The 24,930-nt window shown below is 46.8% G+C and overlaps 1 protein-coding gene across 1 annotated transcript; it reads right to left on the bottom strand.

The window, feature by feature from the left end:
• Window positions 1-3,312: 3,312 nt before the first annotated feature.
• YRDC (yrdC N6-threonylcarbamoyltransferase domain containing) lies at window positions 3,313-24,521 on the bottom strand. The gene is made up of 6 exons (XM_066574810.1): window positions 24,334-24,521; window positions 19,062-19,257; window positions 17,245-17,359; window positions 13,153-13,272; window positions 6,127-6,269; window positions 3,313-5,101 (listed from the first exon to the last, which is right to left on the bottom strand). Exons 1-6 carry the CDS (start codon window positions 24,470-24,472, stop codon window positions 5,041-5,043), a joined length of 774 nt encoding a protein of 257 aa, XP_066430907.1. The 5' UTR covers window positions 24,473-24,521; the 3' UTR covers window positions 3,313-5,040.
• Window positions 24,522-24,930: the final 409 nt, after the last annotated feature.

Below are 24,930 nucleotides of genomic sequence, written 5' to 3'. Positions count from 1 at the left end.
TAGAGCTCCGTACATAAAAAAATTAAAGTTACAGGACTTTGAATGCAGCGATTTAGAAAAAAAAAAAAAGATTTCCAAAAAAAGGGTTTTTATTGCAGAAATGTGGAAAAACCTAAAAAAAGTTAGCATTTTGGTATCATAACAGTACCGACCCGCAGAAAAAATGGATTGCGTCATTTATGCAGCATGATTAACGCTGTAAACAAAAAAATAAAAATCTATGGCAGAATTGATGCATTTTCTCTCCCTGCTATAAAAAAAAAAAAAAAAAAAAAGTTTTATAATATAGTCTATGTACCCAAAAGTGGTACCAATAAAAACTACAGTTCACCACGCAAAAAACAAGACCTTATACCGCCGCGTCGACGGATAAATAAAAAAAAGTAATGACTTGATAAATGGAGAAGAAAATCCACCAATAATCATTGCGTCCTTAAGCCCAAAACAGGCCATGTCCTTAAGGGGTTAAATTCAGAGTTGTTGCAAACTTTAAATTGACAATACCATAAAAACCATTGAAAAGTCAAGTTAAAGTTTGTTGCAACTGTGTGGTGTATGTACAGTAATGCGATGTGTCAAGTTAATGTTTGCTAGATCTGGACATTGTGTTCAATGAAACATTCTATTAGAGACTGGTTACACAATACTGCTAATGTGGTTACTCCTTACATTTTCTGTTGGAATGTATGTAATGAATTAGAAGTCTTCACTTAGTGCTTGGGCTGAACATGGCAGTATAACATTCAGTAAGAGTAAAAAATAGTGCAGAAAATTGCTCCTTGGACATCAAAAAGAAACTTTGAAGCGTTACTGCAACTCAACTGATCAGTACAATTGGTCAACAGTCTTCTCAACCAGTTCAAATTATAGCTGCCCAATCAATCATTTATGCCAGGCTCATGACTTCTTCACTGTAGCCAATTGGCTTTAAAGTAGCATTCCCCAGATTGTTGGTGGCTCGGTGTTGTCTATTGATAAGATGTTTTCAATATATTCAGTTTTCAGAAGTGCACCATTGCAAATCTTTTACTGCCCAGAGGACCCCATGCTATCACTGTGCTTACCTATTGTTGCTTCTGTAGCCGACCGTGATTGGGTGGTCAAGCATTCACATTTCTACCTCCTCTTCTTTCAGTGGGATCACTGTATTTCTCTATGCAGGGAAACCACATGTGTGGTTTCACCATCTTCAGCAGGGGCGAGCATGAGCAGAGAGAACCTAAAGAGGGTACTGCAGGCGCCACCAGTACTAACAAAGTATGCCTGATGCCTCCATCAGATGTCATCTCTCCCCTTTGATGGGAGAAGTTATGGAAGCGGTCTGCCCTGATCCCACAGAAGATCTACTGTAGCACAAATTGCCAAGTATGTTAATGCGGAATGTAACAAACAGATGCATCGCAGCTGGGGAGTCACAGACCAGTCAGAATGCTCATGCTGTCCTCTTTCCACCACTGAAAGCACAACAGAACTGAACCAGAGAGCAATGAAAGAAGGGTGTCTGATGTGGTGAATCAGTTCTTTACTTTGTGTGGACAGCCATGTGTGTTTCTTACCTGGAAAAGGATGGTACTATGATGCACTATAGGAAGAAGACAAGCCAGCAGAGGCAGGGTGATGTTCTAGGCAATATACTGTTGGGTAACGGTTCATTGGCATTCACATGATTATATTTACACGTATCATCTACCTAAATACTGCTGTAGACCCAGTAGACCTCTACATGACATCAGGTCCAAGCCACCTTCCATTGCTGACATGCTCATTGTAGGTTACTTTTGGCAATGGACAGGGGTCTGCCTTTAAGAAGGTCCTAAGCAACAAGCTGTGATGCACTGTGTTCCATACTGATATTTCAGCAATTCATGCTATAGTAGCTCTTCTGAGGGATCCGATCAGACAGCTAGTTTCCCTAAGCACTTGCATTAACGAGACGTCAGTATCTATTAACTATTCGTCAGTTGTCCTTCGTTGGACCACTTTTTATAGGTACTGACTACTGACCACCAGGAACACCCCGCGTGACCTGACATCTTGGAGATGCTGTGATCCAGTTATCACAATTTTGCCCTTGTCAATGTAGAATAAAAAGAAGGGGGTCAGATGATCATAGGGGTAAAGTACACTAGATATAAGGGGAACACTTCCTTTTGAGGGGGGTCTCACTCCTAGGGACCTGCCATGCAGGAATGTAAGCCAAACAGGCTCAAGTAAAAAATTTTATTCATCCGATATTCAGGCAAGGTGTACATCAAACAGGAAACATGCAATGCCATAATCCCATCACGAACACCAACACGCCCCAGACTCCAATTAAGATGGCATTTCTTATAAAAGGTAAAGTTTTTTGTTCTTTTGATTGTATATTTGCTCAAGAAAGGGGCCCAGAGCAGTCCTGAAACACATTGCATGTTTCTTGATTCATGTACACCTTGCCCGACTATCAGATAAATAAATTTTATACTGAAGCCCGTTTGAATGAGGACACCCTTTCTCTTGGCTTACATTTCTGCATGGGAGGTCTCTAGGAGTGAGGCCTCCCTCAAGAGTGTGCCTCCTTAGGTCTGGTGTACTTTACCCTACGAGCATCTGACCCGTTCTTTTCATTCCACATTGCCTTCGTTTCCTGGATTGCCTCTGAGCTTTCTGCTGCCCATCTAACTGAGGTGGGTATGAAAAGGAGTGCGATTTGAAAACCTTGCAAAATTTTCAAGCCATTTGGGATGTTTCCTAGACTTGCGGTCAGCTCTTCCTTCAGGGTTAGACCGCAAGCACGAGCCGAATGCCATCCTCCTTAGTGTGCTTTTCACTGCCCTTATTTGCCGTTTCCTCATAGCTCTGTCCCTCCACTTAATATTTAATTTTGCCCTTGTCAAAGTTGTTCAGATCCTTACGGTCACTCCTTTTTTTCAGCTTCCTACATACCAAAAAGGAACTGTGTTACTTGTAAGGACGTTTTTCCTTATGAGTTTTAGGCCCAAGTGCATGAACTGGACCCCTCTTGTTTGAGAATGGTGCAAATTAGTGACATATACAACAAGAAATCTATCATAATGAGCCTGAAAGAAGCCATCCAGGAACACTTCTCCCTAGGGCTACAAACCTTAGTAAAACTAGGTCTTCTCTAAAATTCTGCAGTGCAGCATTTCAATACAATTGTAGGAGATCTCACCAAATAGGTCTTATTGATAGAATTAGCTGACAGGTTGCTTGTAAAGTGCCTTAAAACATGACACCCATCTTTAAGTTCCGCTTCTGATAAGTTTTTTCTTTTTGAGGCTCTTTCATAGAATTCCAACACTGATGCTCAGATTGTGGTTTTACAACACAATTTATTGAAAGACCGGCATGCATTAGTATGCATGAAACTGTACAAGACACCTAAATGATTAACGATCGCTGTCATAGTTGATATTTGTAAAGCCTTGTGGAGTTCAGCAGCTGTACAATAACATTTACTTTCTTGCTTGTGCTTACGGGCAAAAACGTAGTATTCTGCATCTGTAGTGTTTTAAAATAAAGCAAAAGCACACATGTAGTGACCATCTCACCGCTGAAAACAGTTCCGATAGTTTTTATTTTACTTTAAACTTGAATTAAAATTCATTTTTATAAAAATCCAGTTTTAAGCAGATTTCAGAAGAGCACATTTTTGCAAAGTTATCACTGGATGCCAGCTTGCCTGTCATCTCTCCAAGTCCAATTGCAGGGCAGATAGATGCTTGTTAAGACCTCCAACTAGAGAAAAAAAAAACAGAAGCCGACTCACAAAATTGTACCAATAAAAGGTTCTATACTGAAAAAAACTCCATTAGAAGTATAGCAAAGTTCACATGGATGCAATAAAAATGCCATTGTGTTTCAAACACACTTAAGCATTCTTAATCACGGCTGCCTAAGCCCCCTAAACCACCATCTTTAAATATGAAAACATTATGTTACATGATCACTAATGGTTTACAAGCAAAAACATCCGCTGAAAAGATCCATTTTAACACACCACCTAAATCAGTCAGTGCAGCAGATACTAGGAGACCTATAGTGACCAGTGAATTTTAACCCTTTGCAATCCAATTTTGGATTCAGGGTTTCCTAGGGGGCCCTTCTCTTTCTTTCATTTTACAATGGCGCCATCTGCTGGCTAGAGCCAGTACTGCATTATGTGACATGCCGGAGAGCCCCCCAAACAACAGAGCGGCCAGTAATATACAGTAAGAATACCCTGCCGAACATGTTTCGACAACAGAGCTGCACAGGCTTCAATCAGAATGTAGGAAGACGTCAGACAGTGGGTTGGAAAAGGTTAACTCTGTTTACCGCTTTGTGTAAACTTACCCATAGTCAAGAATGATTGAGTGCATTTGAAACACATCTTCAGTTTTTATTGTGTCCGTGTGAACTTTGCTATACGTTTAATGGAGTCTTTTCCAATAAAGAACCTTTTAATGGTAGAATTCCATTAGCTAGATATTGGCTTTTCTCTATTTGGAAAGCACATTTTTGTACCCATATTACGCCTGCAAATCTTGGTCCAACTATGAGTCTAATGAGCGTTCTTAGATCCCCATGAGGTTTTTAGTTAAGATAATTTCACCAGCGGTCAACCTGGTATATACAGACATAATTTGGGTGCAAAAAAAATGTACTTTTCTGAAACTGGCTCAAGTAATAATTTAAGTCTGGTCCTTTAAAAACAAAGCATCCATCTGCAATCGACTAGGACTTGGAGAACTTGTTGTATCCTTTAACATTAGAGCAACAAAACAAGTCAATGTAACAGTGTATCCGTCAAATAAATTAATCATTTTCCTGGTGTATTCAACGTTCCTTTCTCATTGAAATCCATATTTCATAGAGAATCAAGTTATTGAAAAAGGTCCCACAGACTAAAGTCTACTAAGGCATGCCACAGTTTTTAGCACTTTCTGCAAATCACCAGTGCTTGCAGCCCATGACATTAAATGTGCGCTGGTTTGCTGTCATCACATGGATTATCTCTGTCTCAGATTTGCTAGAGATCATTGGCTCAGCAGAGAGATGTCAGGACACAGATGACAAGCCATATTTGTTCTTCAAGATTTCCAATGTTGGAATCAGAGCACTGCAATAAAAACAAGTTATAGAAGGTTGGTTAATATTATGCAATTAAAAACACATCAGTGTCGCCGCTTTTTATTACATTGCATCACAAGAAATGGAGCACATCCATTGCATCACTGACAGCCTAACTTATGGTTTTATTTGACAGCATGACAAAATCTCACCATCTGCCCTAGACCTCCAGGAATACGGGCATTAACCAATAGGAGAATACTCTGACCATCAAGAATACTGACATTAAAAAGCGTTTTTTTCTGGGCATCTACTATTAACGATCTATCCTCAGGACAGGGCATCAATAGTTGACTGGCTGGAGTTTTCCAGTAATAGAAATCATTTGGAGCGATGCTTTCAGTTATACTTCCAGTTGTGACCACAAGGAGGAGTCGGAAGATACCACGGTCCCATTGATTGCAAAGCCTTTCTGTTACACTTCCGGCTATGACCATCGACAGAAGCCAAGGGATCAACTGATCAGCCAGGATCCCAAACAGCGGACCCTCGACGATCAAATATTGATGACCTATCCTGAGAATAGTCCAAATACCACTAACTCCTATATTCACTATGTGGAGGTATACAGCAACATTTATTTGCTGATATTTTGGATCACCAAATTTAGAGGTAACAGTACCCAGGTCCCTAATTGGCCTGCTACAAATGGTTAGATGGAACACTGATCGGAGAAAATAAGGAGTTCAGTCAACAACCTTTCTAAAGAGCAACCTAAATTCCAACAGGTAAAGTATAACTTACTCTACCGGAGCACTTTTTTTTTTTTTTTTTTTTAAGTTCAACGTTCCTTTGCAAATATAAATCTAAAGATTACACACAGCGGGCAGTAAAATAGTCCCTTTTACCTGAGAACTCCTATTTAATGAATGCTGCAGATACCACCTCATATATTCAGTCCTTCCTTTCATGAGGTCAATAACAGAGTTTGAGAATAAATGCTTTCTTATATACATATATAGATGAAACACAAGACGGTGGAAGTGAATAATCCCATGATAATGCAGAACTTACCATCCAGGTCGAATAATAGTAAACTTCCCAGGAATAGAAAGATCCACTACAGTTGATCCTAATCTGCATTCAGGACTGGACAAGTCTCCAATAGGTCCGCCATCCACCACTAGCGACAACATGGGCCACAGGTCTTTAAACTCCTGCAACCAGTAAGAAATTACTCATAGGTCTTCCACGTATAGAACTCATTCACATGTAAAATCAAAATCTCATTTAACCCCTTAAGGACCAAGTGCTATAAATTTACGGGTGCTTGGTCCCGGGCTTTAATCCCGGCTGATAGTAAATATACGGCACAGGATTAAAGCCCCTGCTTCTGCAATCAAGCAGGAGCAGGTCAGGTTGTCAGCTGTTAGTCACAGCTGAGAACCCGGAGGGGAGAAGCGGTTTTTAACCACTTCTGCCTTCTCCTTTCCCAGGTACATAGTGCTCAATAAGCACTCTGTACTAAGAAGTTAAAGTGGAAGTGTTTCTTCCAATACACGAGCAAGCGATCACTTGACCGCCAGGATCTCCTGGCACAGCTGAGCTGCAGGGTCCTATCAGACCCTGATCAGCTCTGCCAGTGACTATTGTCACTACTGGGGAGGTTTTCCCTGTAACTGGGGCTCCTATGGATGCTGCTCTTATGGATGCCCCAGCTACAGTGGAAAAAAAAACATGTAAATGTCTCCCAGGGGTCATATGACATCACGGGGGCATAGTAAAAAAAAAAAAATTTATATATATATAATTTTTTTTTTACATAAATAAGTATAAAAAAAATTTACAACATAAAATAAAAATATATACCTGAAAAAGAAAAGAACCCAAGGCAGACGCCAAGCAAAACAGTTAATGTATGCACCCTGTAATGCAAAACAATACATATTGCATATCAAAACGTCCGAAACAAAATGAGGAACTCCTTCCCACACGTAAATATACTAATTTAAAAAACAAACAAAAAAACCTATAAAATGTTAAAAAATAAAGTGAAAAATATCTAAAAAAATAGCCCAACATGTCACGGAAAAAGAAAATCATTTGGTAGCTGAAGAAAAAAGTAAAACCACCACATGGGTAAAATCCTTAAAAAAAAAAAAAAAAGTGTCTGGTCCTTGAGGTACAAGGCAGCCTGATCCTTAAGGGGTTAAAGAGAGTCCCTAAAGTTGTGTTCACATTTGATTAAATATATTCATACACTACTTCTTAGCCAGTGGTGTCAGACTGTAGAGTCGTTGTAGGAGGAGCCATGTTATCAGTTGTTCCATGCTCCAGAGACAGAGGCTGCCTCAGCATAACCCGTCTCAGGCATGTGGCACAGCAGATAAGGCGGTTCCCCTGTACAAAGGCTCTACAGTCCGTACATCACTTGCTAATGGTCTTTTTAGACGGGATTAGCTGTTGGGCAAACAATGTCTGAAACTCGTCCCAGTGGTGCTCACTGCTGTACTGTTACACAGGAGCGAGTATCATTGGCAGCGCTCACAGGGTTAAACAAAGTTAATTTAAAAATAAAAAGGTAATAAAACATGATTTGGTATCGATGTGTCTGTAAAACGTTGATCTATCAAAAGTGAGGCCGCCTGCACACAGACTGGTTGGATTCCGCATGTGGTATCCCGCAGTGGAATCCGACCGACCATGTGCCTGGCCGGTGACCCCATGTACGTGTCAGAAGTCTCCTTTATCTGTGTCGCGTATGGCTAGGCCAGCACCCTGTCGCACATGTGCAGTGCAGATTGTGATGTGCCGCTGCTAGGCGATGACGCGGATCCTGCGACCTTTCCGCAACGATGATTGCGCATGGGCTGCGGGTTGGACAACCTCCGCACAGACTTCGCCTAAAAATAGAGCATGCTGCGAAATCGCTATTGATTTTCGCTTGTGTGCAGAAGAAAAAAAAAAAAAAACAACGCTTTTTCATTGCATGCTATGTGTGGCATTTGCTGTGGAATCTGGAGGCAGACACCAGCTCCGGATTCCGCAATGCAAATCTGTCCGAGTGCTGGCAGTCTAACGCATTATTTATCTCGCAGGGTGATCATCAGAAAAAAATAAATAAAAATGGCAGAATTGTGCTTTTTTTGGTCGCTCTGTCTCCAAGAAAAAAAATGAAATAAAGAGTAATAAAAAAAAGTCATGTGTACTCCAAAATGGTACCAATAAAAACTACAGGATGTTCTGCAAAAAACAAGCCCTCTCACAAGTATGTAGGTGGAAAAATTTTTTTAAAGTTATGGCTGTCTGAAGATGGCTGCATAAAATAAAATTATTTTTCTCAAAAGATTTTTTTTCCCTTTTTTATAGGTAGTACAGCAAATGAAAAATGATATAAATTTGGTATTGTAGTAATCGTACTGACCCTTAGAATAAAGTTATGTCATTTTTTCTGCAGTGTGTACACCATAGAAACAAGAATCCCCAAAGATGGTGGGATTGTGTTTTTGTTTTTTCCTTCTTTCCATTTCACTCCACTTGGAAAAGTTTTTCAGAACATTAACTAGTACCACTGAAAAGTACAATTTGTCCTGCTAAAAAACAAGCCCTCCGACGACTATGCTGATGGATAAATAAAAGGTGTGATTATTTATTTCTTAAGTGGGGTTGAATGGGGGACACAAAAGAAGGGGTGGGGGCGTGGGCAGTATGCTTAATGAGTTAAAGAGAACCTGTCACATTGTAAAGTCAGAGAGACTGGTGTTCTAGCTCTGCAGCTGTGACGCCACTGACTCCATCACCACTTTTCTTGATACTCCCAGATGAGTGGTTCTTATATCCGGCTACCCTCCACTCACTGTCAATGAAGTCCAACGACACCTGTTGAGCATTGGGAACCACATACTTGATAGATTCACAGTGCCAAGAGCACAAGAAAACAAAGAGCCATGACAGCGTCACAGTTGCAGAGACAGAAGCCGGCTTAGTAAATATACACACCCTAAAACTAATACTTTGTTGATGTATCCTTTGACTCTGACAGCATTCAGACTTATTGGGTAGGTGTCCATCAGCATAGCACATCTTGACTTGGCCATCTTTGACCACTCTTCCTTGCAAAAGTGCTCCAAATCTATGAGATTGTGAGGGCATCTTGTGTGTAGCACTCTGGAAAAGTCAACCCACAGATCTTCAATAAGATTCAGGTCTGGGCCATCCCAAAACAGATCTTCTGGTGAAGCCATTCTTTGCTGATTTGGAGGTTTGCTTTGGGTCGTTGTAAGGCGAAATTCCTCTTTATATTCAGCTTTTGGTCAGAGGCCTAAAGGTTTTGTGCCAAAATGACTAAAGCCCCAGTTCCAGCAGCCGGAAAACAGCCCAAAGCATAATGCTGCCCCCACCATGCTTCACTGTGGATATGGTGGTCTTTTGGTGATGTGCAGTGTTGGATTTGCAACAAACATAACTTTTAGAATTATGGCCAAGAAGTTCCCCCTGGTCTCATCAGACAGAACACGTTCTCCCACATACTTTTGGTAGACTTGTTGTAGGTTTTGGCAAAACCTATCCGGGCTTGGATGTTTCTGGTTTAAAAAATGCTTCAGTCTTGTCCCCTCCCCCACAGCCCGGGCATATGAAGAATATGGGAGATTGTTGTCACATGCACTACACAAACAGTACTTGCTAGGAACTCCTGAAGCTTCTTTAACCCTTTCAAATCCATTTATTTTTTCTCATCCATTTTCCCCAGCTTTAAATAAATTGGAGCTGGGGAGAATGGGTGAGGGGGAAAAAAAAAAAAAAAAAAAATTCTCCCTTCACCCTCCTGATCTGACAGAGTTCAGGAGGGTGCCGGCGGTCACATCACCATCATTCCTTCACATAACCACATCCCTTCAGCCTCCCGGCTCGGCGATCATGTGACAGCTGAGGTCAGGTGGCACCTGGTGGTCACATGATCGCCGGGGCGGAACGCAGAAGTAATTTCCACATTCTCTTTTCATCTTTCCGGCTCAGCGATCATGTGATAGCTGAAGTCAGGTGACACCCGGCGGTCACATGATCGCTGGGCAGAATCTCTGTGCACTACATAAAGCTAATTGAGCGCTATATAGTGTGTAAAGAAGGCAGAAAGGGTTAAAAACCCTTTCTGCCTTCTCCTCGGGTGTCCTTGATGAGGACCAGTGCAGGAGTGTATCTGCACCCAATGTGTCTGACGATCAGGTGGAGATGCACTCCTGCACTGCAGTGTCGGACCTGTCCCGACATCGGAGCTGTGGAGGAAAATGATGATGTTGGGGCAGGCCCGACGTTGGATTGGAAAGGGTTGATGTTGCTGTAGGCCTCTTAGCAGCCAATTATCTTCTAGTCTCTCCATCAATTTGTAATATCACTGTTGTGACAAATGTAATCTACTTCTTGATGACAGTTTTCACTGTGTTCCATGGTATATGTAATACTTTGGAAATTTTTTTGGTCCCCTTCTCCTGAATGATACCTTTTAACAATCAGATCCCTTTGATGTGCTGTAAGTGCTTTACGGCTTTTATTGAGAAATGTAACTAAAAAATATCAAAACTATTTGTAGAAGAGCTGAACTTTATATGGGGTAAATCAGAGTCACTTTACATAATGGCAGCTGTGTAATGACTAACAGGAGTTTAAATGCGATTGGCTAATTCTGCACCAAACCACATGCCAGATATAAGAGGGTGTTAACGTATATAATGTGGTTGCAGGAGTGAGGGTTTTTTCTAAAGATTTCAGTTTGTTTTTCATAGAATTGTACAGATAACGGGTCACATTGAAGATGGAAATAAATCGGAAAGGATTCATCTTTGTTGGGATTTTCCTTTATCATGACAAAAACCTTTATTATAACAGAGGTGTGTGGAAGTTTTATATCCACTGTAGCCGTGCATCATCACTTCTAGGAGTTCCCCTAAGGCTGGATTCACACGGGCGTACGAGTTTTTACGTGTGCCCATTCAGACAGCACGGACCCAGCACATATACGCTGAGGCCACAATGCCTTTGGGTGTGGGGAGACAGTTTAGCTCACCTAAGAAGCGCTGTCAGCCCGGCCGCGTCTTCCTCCCAGTCCACGGCCCTGGTTGTCTTCTTTCCTGCCCGGGGACTAAAAAATCCCTGCCTCCTGGAAGGGCTGCCTCTGATTGGCTAATAGTCAGTGCTGGGGACCCATGGAGAAGCTGCAGCGCAGCCGGACAGCGCTTCTAGGTGATGTATACTTTTTTACTTCAGCTACGGCTTATTTTCTGGGGTGCTACAAAGTGGTGGTATCACTGCGAGAAACCACAGCGATATCGCATGTACCAGCAATGCGGTATGACAGCGATTTTCTCGCAGCGATGCCGTATCGCCTGTGTGAACGAGGCCTAATGGTGTCGTGGGAAAGGTTTGATTTAGGAGCCCTATAGCTGTTATCCAGTTAGGATATACCTCTGGCTAACGGTTTGTGTTTTATTTTAGGTTTAGATCTAAATCAGTTTATTATATGGCTATATCCCTCAGTTTATATGATTTGTTGTGTAAGCAAGAATGGCTTGCTAAGTGGAAAGCTCCTTGCACCGCTTCCTATAGACCTTTAGTGTCCCGTCACTTGACATCAGCAGGGTTGTCAGCTCTGTCTCTCATCATGCCATTATTGCCCGATTGTGTGGAGATCCAATGTGCTCCTTGCGGATAAAAAGTGCCAGGTTGCTACCCAGCAGGGATGCTCAGTGCCCGTTATGTTTTAGGCCACTGGCATCTGGTGATGGCCAACCTGGACTGCCTCTGATTGGCTAATAGTCAGTGCTGGGGACCCATGGAGAAGCTGCAGCGCAGCCGGACAGCGCTTCTAGGTGATGTATACTTTTTTACTTCAGCTACGGCTTATTTTCTGGGGTGCTACAAAGTGGTGGTATCACTGCGAGAAACCACAGCGATATCGCATGTACCAGCAATGCGGCATGACAGCGATTTTATCGCAGCGATGCCATATCGCCTGTGTGAACGAGGCCTAATGGTGTCGTGGGAAAGGTTTGATTTAGGAGCCCTATAGCTGTTATCCAATTAGGATATACCTCTGGCTAACGGTTTGTGTTTTATTTTAGGTTTAGATCTAAATCAGTTTATTATATGGCTATATCCCTCAGTTTATATGATTCGTTGTGTAAGCAAGAAGGGCTTGCTTGCCACGTGGAAAGCTCCTTGCACCGCTTCCTATAGACCTTTAGTGTCCCGTCACTTGACATCAGCAGGGTTGTCAGCTCTGTCTCTCATCATGCCATTATTGCCCGATTGTGTGGAGATCCAATGTGCTCCTTGCGGATAAAAAGTGCCAGGTTGCTACCCAGCAGGGATGCTCAGTGCCCGTTATGTTTTAGGCCACTGGCATCTGGTGATGGCCAACCTGGACAGCGAATCCTCTACTGCTCCTGAAATGCATGCTTCTGCTCCGGTGGTGTTTGTCCCTCGTGGGTTGCACTTTCATTCAGTCTTTTTCTAGCCTGGTTTTTAACATCCTTTGTAAATGGGGTGTATTTAGATGTAAGAATATCTTGTGGTTTGTTAACAATAATGAACAGAGAATCATTCATGAACGATGGATTGCATTTAATTACTAATCTATCATATTGCACTATGTATATTTTAATCCACATGCAACTTTTATGATTGATGACTGTTGCATATGGCGATCACTCATAGGTTGATTAGCCTATCCGCTGTACCTCTGTCCCCCCACCAGGGAACGTCCATGCTTCTTTGGTTTTATAAATACTAGGTCTAGTCTAAATAGCTTGATGAAGAACCCATTATGGAGTTGAAACACACAATTACAGGTTGCTTGCTCATTTAAAAAATAAATAAATAAATAAAAAAAAAAAGGGCGTTTTTAAACAGGAACAAATGTGATGTTATAACTGTCAGTATTTCAGGAGCGGCGCCCCCACTGGTTGGATTTCTTTCTGCCGCCGTAGATCACAATAACATTTCTCTCTTGTTTAAGGATTTCACTGAGCATTAAATACATAAACCTTATATTATAACAGAGTACATAACATTTTACACCCACTAAATGACTTTTAGTGATAATACCTCAACTGATAATGTGCTTGGCTGGGTGCTGAGGTTCGCACTAGTCAGTGCTAATGGCTCGGAGCAGATCTGTGCCAGTTGTCTGATAAATGCATGATCTGGTATACGAACACCCACCAACTGGAAGACGACAGGAATAAAAAATCAGTACAAATAAGGAAAAACAAACAAAAGCAAATAACTGTATTAGATTAGGGATGGCATGTTTAAAGGGGTTGTACAGTTGTAAACTATCGATGACCTACCATTATCCACCACCAGGGATATCCGCTGATGAGATTTTCGCCAGGCTGGTGCACTAATGCACACAGCACCATTCTCACTGCAATGGCCAGGCTTGGTATTGCAAGCAAAGTTACCCTTCACTTTAACTGGAACTTTGCCTGCAAACGAAGCCAGGCCACTGCAGTGGGAACAAAGCTGAAGTCAGTGCGCACACATATCAGCCTGGAAAACAGCTGATCAGTGGGGGTCCTAGGCGGTAGGCTCCCGCTGAGCTAACAGTTTACAACCAGACAACTGCTTTCAGATAAAAAGAATGCCTAAGGGGTAAACAAATTAGAGGCGTATGCTAGAATCAAGACTTATCACCTATCCATAGGATACATGATAAAACTCTGATCCTTGGAGTCCTGTGTTCCCCTCATTGCAGCCCCACAGCATGGGGGAGCTGGAATAGAGTCACAGTTAGGCGCCATCATTCCTCTTAATGGGCTATTAGAAATAGCCACTACAAGTGCGTGGCTATGTCTGTTCCACTGAAAAATAATGGAGCGGCACTGCTGCCTTCATTCAAGCTCCTCATCGCCGTGGGGCGGGTGACTCGTAGCCGAAGACTCTACCCAATCAGGGGTTTATCACCTACCAGGTGGATAAGTGATAAAACATCATCCTGGGAAAACCTCTTTAAAAGATAAAAAAAACAAAAAAAACACAAACAGTGTCAGTACAAGAAAATACCTAATTAACCTCCTATACTCAGGTCTGTAGAGAAAGGGGCATCCTCTAAACCTAAATAATGGAGATCTCAGCATAAGGCCTCATGCTCAGCTGCGGGGAGGCGCACACAGTCCCTGTGGTTCATACTACAGGCCTATAGGTGCTCCCTGCCGGTGTATGGTGCTATATTATACAACCAATCCCCAAGCTCAGGCGGGCAAAAATAATCGGCCATTTACACCACGACGATAGAACTTGGGGACCAAATTCCATAGGATTTAAGTTTCTACTCATGTCCCCCGAAGCAGACAAAGGCCGCCTGCAGACGAGCGGGTCGGATCCGGCGGCGAGAATTCTCGCCGCGAGACCCGACCCGAGCGCCTGCAGAGACGAGCGCGTACTCACCCGCGCCCAGCGGCCCCGGCTCTTTCATGTGCCGGCGCATGCGCAGACCGGAGCCGGCGGCCGGGTGAGTGCGAGCCCCGCACAAAAATAGGACATGCCGCGGTTTGTTTGCCGCGCGACATTTCACGGGGCCAAATCGCGGCCGTCTGCATAGGAGTGCGTATTGTAATGCACTCCTATGCAGGCTTTGATCGGCGGAAATCCCGCCGCGGGATTTCCTCCCGTGTGCAGGCGGCCAAAGGCTTTTAACTATACAGTATTGCTACGTATTGACTTTTCTCGTAGTTTTTTGTAAATAAGTGTTTCTGCACACCGTACAGTACCCCCAGAAGCTCAGAAGCAGCCGATAAATAAAAAATGTAAGATTGGGAAGAAATAGTCAAAAATATAGCTCCTTTGTGAAGTATATGTCTATGGAACAAGAAAACCATAAAATAAATTTAAAAAAAACTCAAATTTGGCAATAACTTTTGGACTCCTTGAAATATTCATCCTTTGCCTGTATGCCACCCTCATATACTCTGACCATGCAGTGGATCAACTTACGTTTCCGGTCTGTCAGAGAGTCAGACTGGTATATGACCAGTGAATTTGCCATTTAAAACAGGGTTTCCAAACTGCTGGAGGGCACTGTAGGTATCCTGTGTTATTTTTTAACTAGTAAGATAAGTACCATTGGATTTTAACCCTTTAGTGACCAATCACTGTAAACATATTCAAGTCCCCTTGAGGGACTACAAAAATAGTGTAAAAAAAGTTTAACAGTTTAGTAAGAAAACAAAACAAAAAAAAACAAAAACATACAAAACAGAATGCTAATTTTGTGCATTGACCAAGCCTAAAATGCAGTAAAAATAAAAAAGCAATTAAAAAGTTGTTTGCACCCCAAAATAGTGTAATAGAAAAGTACAACTTTTTCCACACAAAACAAGATCTGACATAGCTCTGTAAATGGGTTTTGGATTGCAGTAATGCAGATCTAATTTTAATGTCTGTAGTAATTTAAAAAAAAATTAAAAAATTTGGTATCACTGTAATTGGATTGACCTGCAGCATGAAGGGAAAAAAGTAATCCAAAATGATAATGAAAAAAAACAAAACAAAAAAAACCCTAAGAAAATAGCTTAGTCATTCAAGAGGTACTCTGAACACACCCACTCAGCGACTCATTCACTCCACTGGGCTGACTAACACAGGTACTCTGTTTCTTTTAACCAGGGGCATAGATTTGTATCTTGCTATAAAAGTTATGTGTGAACTACATCTTTCAGCTGTTGACAAAGGCCACTGTCTGGCCGAAACGAGTTCAGCTTTTACCTGTTAGATGCATGCGTTTTAATCAATAAAGTTACTTTTTAATGGTTGAAGCCCTCTCCATATCTACAGTTCCTCCCATGAAGTTTAGCCGATTGCCAATGGCCATCTGAGGACGGAGCTCCCGCTGGGAAACAGATATTGTTTTTTCCCCTATACCGGACGGAGGCACTGCTGGTGAGGTGAACCCCTATTCCTTTTTTACATTCACTAAGTGGTTGGCCCACAAAGAATACTGGTCCTTAATTATAAATATTGGCACATATTGCGCCAATTCTTTTTTAGGACTCCACAGTCTTAAATTGCGCCAAATTTAGAATAGGGGGACAGGGAATTTGACACAATTAAAGCTGCACCAAAAAAAATAAAAATGTAAAGCGTCACCAAAAATGTGCCAATTTTCAAACTGCAGTGCTGCTTGTGCCAATGTGTATTCGGAAAAATGTTTTGCACCATAAATAAAATCCTGCTATATGTATTAATTAAAAAAAAAAATTAAACAGCAGTCTAATTACTAATTTTAAACACAAGGGGTGGCAAAAACTATCCATGTAGTTGGATTAGTGCCAAACAAGGGTGCATCAAAAATTTGCAACAAATGTCATTTCATTTACTCCGACTTTTATTATCGCCAGTTTTCACCGACTCTCTTTTAGTAGCACTAATGCTTCATAAACGTGTCAGCAGGATGAAGCTTGCCACGTGTACTTTGTTTTTTTGGCATAAACTATCTGTAAATTTGTCTAAACCGTTTTATAGACGAATCTATTGGAAACAGGTTCATAAATAAGGGCCATTATTTATAGTTAAATGGTTTGTATTTGTACGCATATTCCCGGATGAAGGTTAGAATAGCGCCGGCTGCTGTTTCTATGGAATCTCATTTTCATGTCTGGAAGTTCTTATGTTTTGTTTTTTTTAAGTGCATTTACAAAAAAAAAATGTTTATAATTAGGAGCTAAATTTACCTATAAACACTTTCTTGTGGGAAGACCCCATTAAAGTCAAGCTTCTGCCAACAGTTCTGCCTTGTTGCCCTAAAGAACTGAAGCATCTCCATAGAGGATCCGTTACAACACGCCACTCATGGTTGGCAGGTGGTGGCGGCACAGATGTTCCTGGGCGTGAGGACGATTTGGCGTATGAGTTGTGCACAATCTGTTGGCCGACTGAGGTGCGAGGGCATCCTGTTTAGTTACATGCACATCGCAGTGAGGCCTGCTAAACTGGCGACATGCAGGTCCAATATAAGTAGGGGTGCAGTATTCTGGCTCTACACGGCTACGCGGTTCTACGGAGTAAGACCAGGAGGGGTATTAACGGACACAGCACTGTGCTGGATTACTTTACAAGAGACCTAGAAACGTATTCCCAATATAATGAAGTCAGCGTTTCCCCTCCCCTACAGGAGGACATAATAAGGTTTATACTTACCGAAGTGAACGGATTCAGCTCCTTATTAAGTTCATCTGATCTCTCCATCACCAATGTAACCGGCCCCGGCAGCAGGTCTCTAAGCAAGTGGTCCGGGACATTAACCTGGCAGTATCTGCATTCAACAGAGAATCACATTAGGTATGTAGTGTGATGTGTCCAACGCACACTTTACTAACAAACTGCAGGCTGCCGCCGTCATCAGATAGGGCCACAAACCGACAGATTGTGACCTTCTACTAAGGAGCAACTAATAGGTGGGCTTAAGTTAGACCCTCCCTTTAATATGCCTTACTGCAACAATTAGTGTAATTAAAGGGGTTTTCCAGGAAAATACTACTGATGACCTATCCTTGGGATAGGTCATCAAAAGTTGATTGGTCAGAGTCCCAAGCGGCAGACTCCAGCCTATCAGCTGAGCAGGCGCATGCTGTCAGCGCACAATAACACAGATCGGAGCGGAAGCCTGTGCGCCGACCTGTCTAGTGGCCGGCGCTTGAAATTGCAGGTTCAGGGTCTCACTGAAATCAACACGAGCCGTGCCTGCTGTTACAAGCACTCGCCACTGCACAGAGGTCGGTGCAGACACACTATTTGCAGTGCTGACAGCATGCACCCACTCAGCTGATCAGTCAGGGTCCCGAACGTTGAACACCAGCTGGTCAACTATTGATGACCTATCCTGATGATGGGTCATCAGCAGTATTCTCCCTGGAAAACCCCTTTAAGTACAATGTATACATACAGCACTAGAATTCCCCTCCCACTGCAGCAAACTAGGCAGATCCCCCAGAACAGCTTGTGACCCCTCCTGTCGGAGATAAACTACATGTCATAGAGCTTCCACAGTATTCACGGACACTTCTCCACTTTGATACTGCAGCAATTAGGAGTCACCGGTCTCCTTGAGGCTGCCTGTCCACGGGCGTTATGGAATTGTGTTCCCCGTGGCGATAATCCGGCTGCGGGGAACGCAATGCAAGCTTTCCATATGGAGAGCGCAGCCCCGCTGTCCACGAGCGGAGAATCATTGCGATTCTCCGCTCGCGGCCGGCAATTCGCAGCATGCTCCCGGGCGGCAGCTCCCGCGGCGGAAATCCACCCATGGACAGGCAGCCTTAAGCAGTTGTTAAAGCTATTTTGCTGCAGGAAGCAGACAGCTCCGTCCAAAGCGTAGTGGCCCAGGTTGGTACTGCAGGCAGAGTCCTACGGAAGTGAATGGGATTCAGCCTGCAGTACCTAACTGGGTGACTTCGTAATGTAGGGAACTGCATGCTTCCTACAGAAGTGGTACAACCTCTTCAGGGGGAGGGACCTGCAACCATTAGATATTTATGTTGTTTTCCAAGTTCTTGTACAACTAGACAGAGGGAAGGAAACCGTTTAAAACAAAAAAATTGCACTCAACTCTTGATCCCATGCCAGTCCAACGACAAGGCTCCCACCCTTTTTATTCACTTCGCAGATGAACGCTGCAGCCAATCACTGGCCTAGGTAGTACACAGCTCGAGACTAGCGAGGCCAGTGATTGGTTACAGTGCTGACATGCGTTTACAGAACCTCATTGCTGCAGCCAAAGTTATAATCAAGATCAGCGGTGAGGACGGAAGAATCAGAGAGGCAAGTGTAATTATTTTTTTTACCATTTCCTACCCTCTGCCATTTGTTCAAAAACCCCTTTAAAGTGGAAATACCCCTTTAAAGCCATTTATTTCTTTAGTGCAGTGAATACTAACTAAATATTTATGTATCTTAATTTGTTGTAGCTGAGGAAACGGAAGCCCCCTATACAGAAAGATGAAAGTGTTCTCACTAACTTATAAATGTCCTCGATGGCCCCCACGCAGATAGCCAGTGGTTTGGTCCCGTTGCGTCCTTTCACATTGTAAATGTTCTTAATGGACTGAGAGTTCTGTGCCAGACATGCAATGCCATAGATGGTATCAGTGGGCACACCGATCACTCCGCCTTGTTGTAGGACGCCCACAGAGGTATTTAGGATCTCTTTCCAGCCTGGAGAGAAGAGGGGCAAAAAGTTACTGATACAAACAGGAACAAAATAGTAAAAACTAGAGATGAGCGAGCACGCTCGGTTAAAGCAGTTACTCGAGCGAGCATCACTCTTCTCGAGTAACTGCATACTGGTCCGAGCAGATTCAGGGGGGCGGCGGCGGCGAGTGAGAGAGATCTCTCCCCCCCCCCCCCCCCCTGCTAAACCCCCGAATCTGCTCGGACCAGTATGCAGTTACTCGAGAAGAGTGATGCTCGCTCGAGTAACTGCTTTAACCGAGCGTGCTCGCTCATCTCTAGTAAAGACAGCACAGCATAAAACCCCTATTGTATACAAACAAAACCAAAAAAATCCACCGGTCAGGGGCATGTACAAGGACTGGAATAATGTCTGTAACCTGGTGTTTGGTTACCCCCCCATCCATGGCCCTGCTATACTGCGTACAGAGTGATGCTGAGCTGCACACCGCCCGCTGTCTGTGCCAACCAGTGCCCTGCTGGCAGCTACAGTGCTCAGGGCAGGAGCTGGGGCCGTGGGACCATGTGGTACTGGCTTCCACACTAATATGGCAGCCTAGCAGCAGGACCCGTCTAGTAAACTGCCCAACAGTACAAACCGCAGAAGGTCAACGTCAGTTAATAAAAAATATAATACAATGGTTTAGAAATTATAATAGTAACATAGTATGCTAGGCCGAATGAAGACAACGTCCATCTAGCTCAGCCTGCAATAGTTTCTACCTGTCTGTAAGACCCGGATCAAGAACCCCGCTGGTCACCCAAAATTTATATCCTTTAACATCCTTCCACTGTAGAAAGACATCAAGTCCCCTCTTAAACTCCTCTATGGATTTTGCCATCACCACCTCCTCAGGCACAGGAGTTCCACAGTCTAACTGCTCTTACAGTAAAGAACCCTTTTCTGTGTTGGTGATGCCCTCTTGTTACCGTCGCAGTCTAGGGTGTAAACAGATCATGGGAGAGATCCTTGTATTATCCCCTCATGTATTTATACATAGTTATTTGGTCGCCCCTTAGTTGTCTTTTTTCCAAAGTAAATAATCCCAACTTGGACAGCCTCTCTGGGTATTCCAGTCCATCATTCCATGTATTAGTTTAGTTTCCCTTCTTTGAACCCCCTCCAGCACTGTAACCTCTTTCCTGAGCTCCGGTGACCAGAACTGTATGCAGTATTCCATGTGGGGCCTGACAAGTGCCTTATATAATGGAAGGATAATGTTCTCGTCCTTCGCCCCTATACCTCTTAATGCACCTCAAGACTTTATTTGCCTTTGCAGCAGCTGACTGGCATTGGTTACTCCAGTTTAGTCTACTATCCACTAATACCCCCAGATCCTTTTCCATATCACTTTTCCCTAGTGGTACCCCATTAAGTGAATATTTGTGACATCCGTTCCTCTTGCCCATGTGCATAGTCTTACATTTTTCAACACTGAACTTCATTTGCCATTTTTCTGCCCAAGCCCCCAGCTTATCTAGGTCCGTTTGTAGCCGTACATTGTCCTCCGCTGCATTAATTATATTGTATAATTTTGTGTCATCTGCAAATATTGATATTTCACTGTGCAGCCCCTCTATCAGGTCATTAATAAATATGTTGAAGAGAGTGGGGCCTAATACTGAACCCTGTGGCACCCCGCTAGCGACTGTGGCCCAATCGGAGTATGAGCCATTTATTACCACCCTCTGCTTTCTATCTCTGAGCCAATTTTTTACCCACTTACACACGTTTTCACCCAATCCGAGCTGCCTCATTTTGTATATTAGCCTATTATGTGGCACAGTGTCAAAGGCTTTAGAGAAATCCAGATATACGAGATCAATAGATTCTCCCTGGTCCAGCCTAGAGCTTACTAGACCTAGTTACAGCTGTTCCTGTGAACTACAGATTCCGCAGCCCTTACGGTCCTGTCCCCGAGTGTACTGTACGCACCACAGCCTCCCCCTTCCCCAAAGTACCGTACGCACCTACGTCCCCCCAGAGTACCGTACGTACCACAGTCCCTGTCCCGTCCCCCCAAGTGTAGCGTACATACGGCGGCCCCCTACGGCGCCGTCCCCCCCCCCCCCCCTCCATGTAGCGTACATACGGCGGCCCCCCCCCCAGTGTAGCGTACATACGGCGGCCCCCTACGGCGCAGTCCCCCAGTGTAGCGTACATACGGCGGCCCCCTACGGCGCAGTCCCCCAGTGTAGCGTACATACGGCGGCCCCCTACGGCGCAGTCCCCCAGTGTAGCGTACATACGGCGGCCCCCTACGGTTCCCCCCCCCCCCCAGTGTAGCGTACATACGGCGGCCCCCTACGGTTCCCCCCCCCCAGTGTAGCGTACATACGGCGGCCCCCTACGGTTCCCCCCCCCCCCCAGTGTAGCGTACATACGGCGGCCCCCTACGGTTCCCCCCCCCCCCCCAGTGTAGCGTACATACGGCGGCCCCCTACGGCGCCGTCCCCCCCCCCCGTGTAGCGTACATACGGCGGCCCCCCCCCAGTGTAGCGTACATACGGCGGCCCCCTACGGCCCCCCCCCCAGTGTAGCGTACATACGGCGGCCCCCTACGGCGCAGTCCCCCAGTGTAGCGTACATACGGCGGCCCCCTACGGCGCAGTCCCCCAGTGTAGCGTACATACGGCGGCCCCCTACGGCGCAGTCCCCCAGTGTAGCGTACATACGGCGGCCCCCTACGGCGCAGTCCCCCAGTGTAGCGTACATACGGCGGCCCCCTACGGCGCAGTCCCCCCCCCCAGTGTAGCGTACATACGGCGGCCCCCTACGGTTCCCCCCCCCCCCCCCAGTGTAGCGTACATACGGCGGCCCCCTACGGTTCCCCCCCCCCCAGTGTAGCGTACATACGGCGGCCCCCTACGGTCCCCCCCCCCCAGTGTAGCGTACATACGGCGGCCCCCTACGGTTCCCCCCCCCCCCCCAGTGTAGCGTACATACGGCGGCCCCCTACGGTCCCCCCCGTCCCCCCCAGTGTAGCGTACATACGGCGGCCCCCTACGGTCCCCCCAGTGTAGCGTACATACGGCGGCCCCCTACGGTCCCCCCCGTCCCCCCCAGTGTAGCGTACATACGGCGGCCCCCTACGGTCCCCCCAGTGTAGCGTACATACGGCGGCCCCCTACGGGCCCCCCCCCCCCAGTGTAGCGTACATACGGCGGCCCCCTACGGCCCCCCCCCCCAGTGTAGCGTACATACGGCGGCCCCCTACGGTCCCCCCCCCCCCCCAGTGTAGCGTACATACGGCGGCCCCCTACGGTCCCCCCCCCCCCCAGTGTAGCGTACATACGGCGGCCCCCTACGGTCCCGTCCCCCCCCCAGTGTAGCGTACATACGGCGGCCCCCTACGGTCCCCCCCCCCCCAGTGTAGCGTACATACGGCGGCCCCCTACGGTCCCCCCCCCCCCCAGTGTAGCGTACATACGGCGGCCCCCTACGGTCCCGTCCCCCCCCCAGTGTAGCGTACATACGGCGGCCCCCTACGGTCCCGTCCCCCCCCCAGTGTAGCGTACATACGGCGGCCCCCTACGGTCCCGTCCCCCCCCCAGTGTAGCGTACATACGGCGGCCCCCTACGGTCCCGTCCCCCCCCCAGTGTAGCGTACATACGGCGGCCCCCTACGGTCCCGTCCCCCCCCCAGTGTAGCGTACATACGGCGGCCCCCTACGGTCCCGTCCCCCCCCCAGTGTAGCGTACATACGGCGGCCCCCTACGGTCCCGTCCCCCCCCCAGTGTAGCGTACATACGGCGGCCCCCTACGGTCCCGTCCCCCCCCCAGTGTAGCGTACATACGGCGGCCCCCTACGGTCCCGTCCCCCCCCCAGTGTAGCGTACATACGGCGGCCCCCTACGGTCCCGTCCCCCCCCCAGTGTAGCGTACATACGGCGGCCCCCTACGGTCCCGTCTACCCCCCCGTTGTAGCGTACATACGGCGGCCCCCTACGGTCCCGTCCCCCCCCCAGTGTAGCGTACATACGGCGGCCCCCTACGGTCCCGTCCCCCCCCCAGTGTAGCGTACATACGGCGGCCCCCTACGGTCCCGTCCCCCCCCCAGTGTAGCGTACATACGGCGGCCCCCTACGGTCCCGTCCCCCCCCCAGTGTAGCGTACATACGGCGGCCCCCTACGGTCCCGTCCCCCCCCCAGTGTAGCGTACATACGGCGGCCCCCTACGGTCCCGTCCCCCCCCCAGTGTAGCGTACATACGGCGGCCCCCTACGGTCCCGTCCCCCCCCCAGTGTAGCGTACATACGGCGGCCCCCTACGGTCCCGTTCCCCCCCCCCCTCCCCCAGTGTAGCGTACATACGGCGGCCCCCTACGGTCCCGTTCCCCCCCCCCCTCCCCCAGTGTAGCGTACATACGGCGGCCCCCTACGGTCCCGTTCCCCCCCCCTCCCCCAGTGTAGCGTACATACGGCGGCCCCCTACGGTCCCGTTCCCCCCCCCCCCTCCCCCAGTGTAGCGTACATACGGCGGCCCCCTACGGTCCCGTTCCCCCCCCCCCTCCCCCAGTGTAGCGTACATACGGCGGCCCCCTACGGTCCCGTTCCCCCCCCCCCCCCTCCCCCAGTGTAGCGTACATACGGCGGCCCCCTACGGTCCCGTTCCCCCCCCCCTCCCCCAGTGTAGCGTACATACGGCGGCCCCCTACGGTCCCGTCCCCCCCAGTGTAGCGTACATACGGCGGCCCCCTACGGTCCCGTCCCCCCCAGTGTAGCGTACATACGGCGGCCCCCTACGGTCCCGTCCCCCCCAGTGTAGCGTACATACGGCGGCCCCCTACGGTCCCGTCCCCCCCAGTGTAGCGTACATACGGCGGCCCCCTACGGTCCCGTCCCCCCCAGTGTAGCGTACATACGGCGGCCCCCTACGGTCCCGTCCCCCCCAAGTGTAGTGTACATACTGAGACCCCTATGGTACTGTCCCCCCAGTGTACCGTACACACTGGTCCTAAAGTGCGGTCCCGCAATATATTGTATGGCTCTGTCCCCTTAGATACAGCTGTCAGCCCCCGGGCTTCCACCCTGACGGCTCTTCCACTCGCACGCCTCACCTTTGACATCTTTGTCCGGGCCGTTCCTACAGCCACTAGATCCGCCCGGCATCTTCATCACTGTACTGACCATCTCTCTAACCGGAGGCTGACAGGCCATCGCGGATGCCACTCCTTGTAGCCGGCCGGCCAGCCTCATCTGACAGGGCTTCCCGAACAACCACGTGTGAGGAACAACACTTCCGAGGTCAGCGCGGCGCCGTCCCGGGGTGATGACGTCAGCGGGGTGACGTGTGCGCCTCGTCGCCTCAGTCCTTGCGTTCCAGCTCACAGGAAATGCTGCGAGGAGTTGTACAGGAAGGGAGGAACCAGCCGTATATAATGTCCCTCCTGCTGCCTTTCCTTTTATTTCATCATTTTACTACAGACAGCTTGGTCATTATACATAATATAGCAGAATGCTGCAATGTGCCGTCACAGGAGCTTCATGGATATTCATTGCTCACTCCCGCAACTCACCGCTTCCATCGGCAGCCGAATCTCTTCTTCCGAGCGGGCAGCTACTCGCTAAGGGCAATGCTCACTGGAGTAATTGCCCTTAGCGAGTATGCTCGCTCCTCTCTACTGAACGGACCTCACTGACTATTATGGTGTCCG

This window comes from Eleutherodactylus coqui, chromosome 1 (genome assembly GCF_035609145.1).
Source record: "Eleutherodactylus coqui strain aEleCoq1 chromosome 1, aEleCoq1.hap1, whole genome shotgun sequence".
Classification (NCBI taxonomy): domain Eukaryota; kingdom Metazoa; phylum Chordata; class Amphibia; order Anura; family Eleutherodactylidae; genus Eleutherodactylus; species Eleutherodactylus coqui.
The sequence above is the reverse complement of the archived record's forward strand: the minus strand, read 5'-3'. Positions and strand labels throughout refer to the sequence as shown.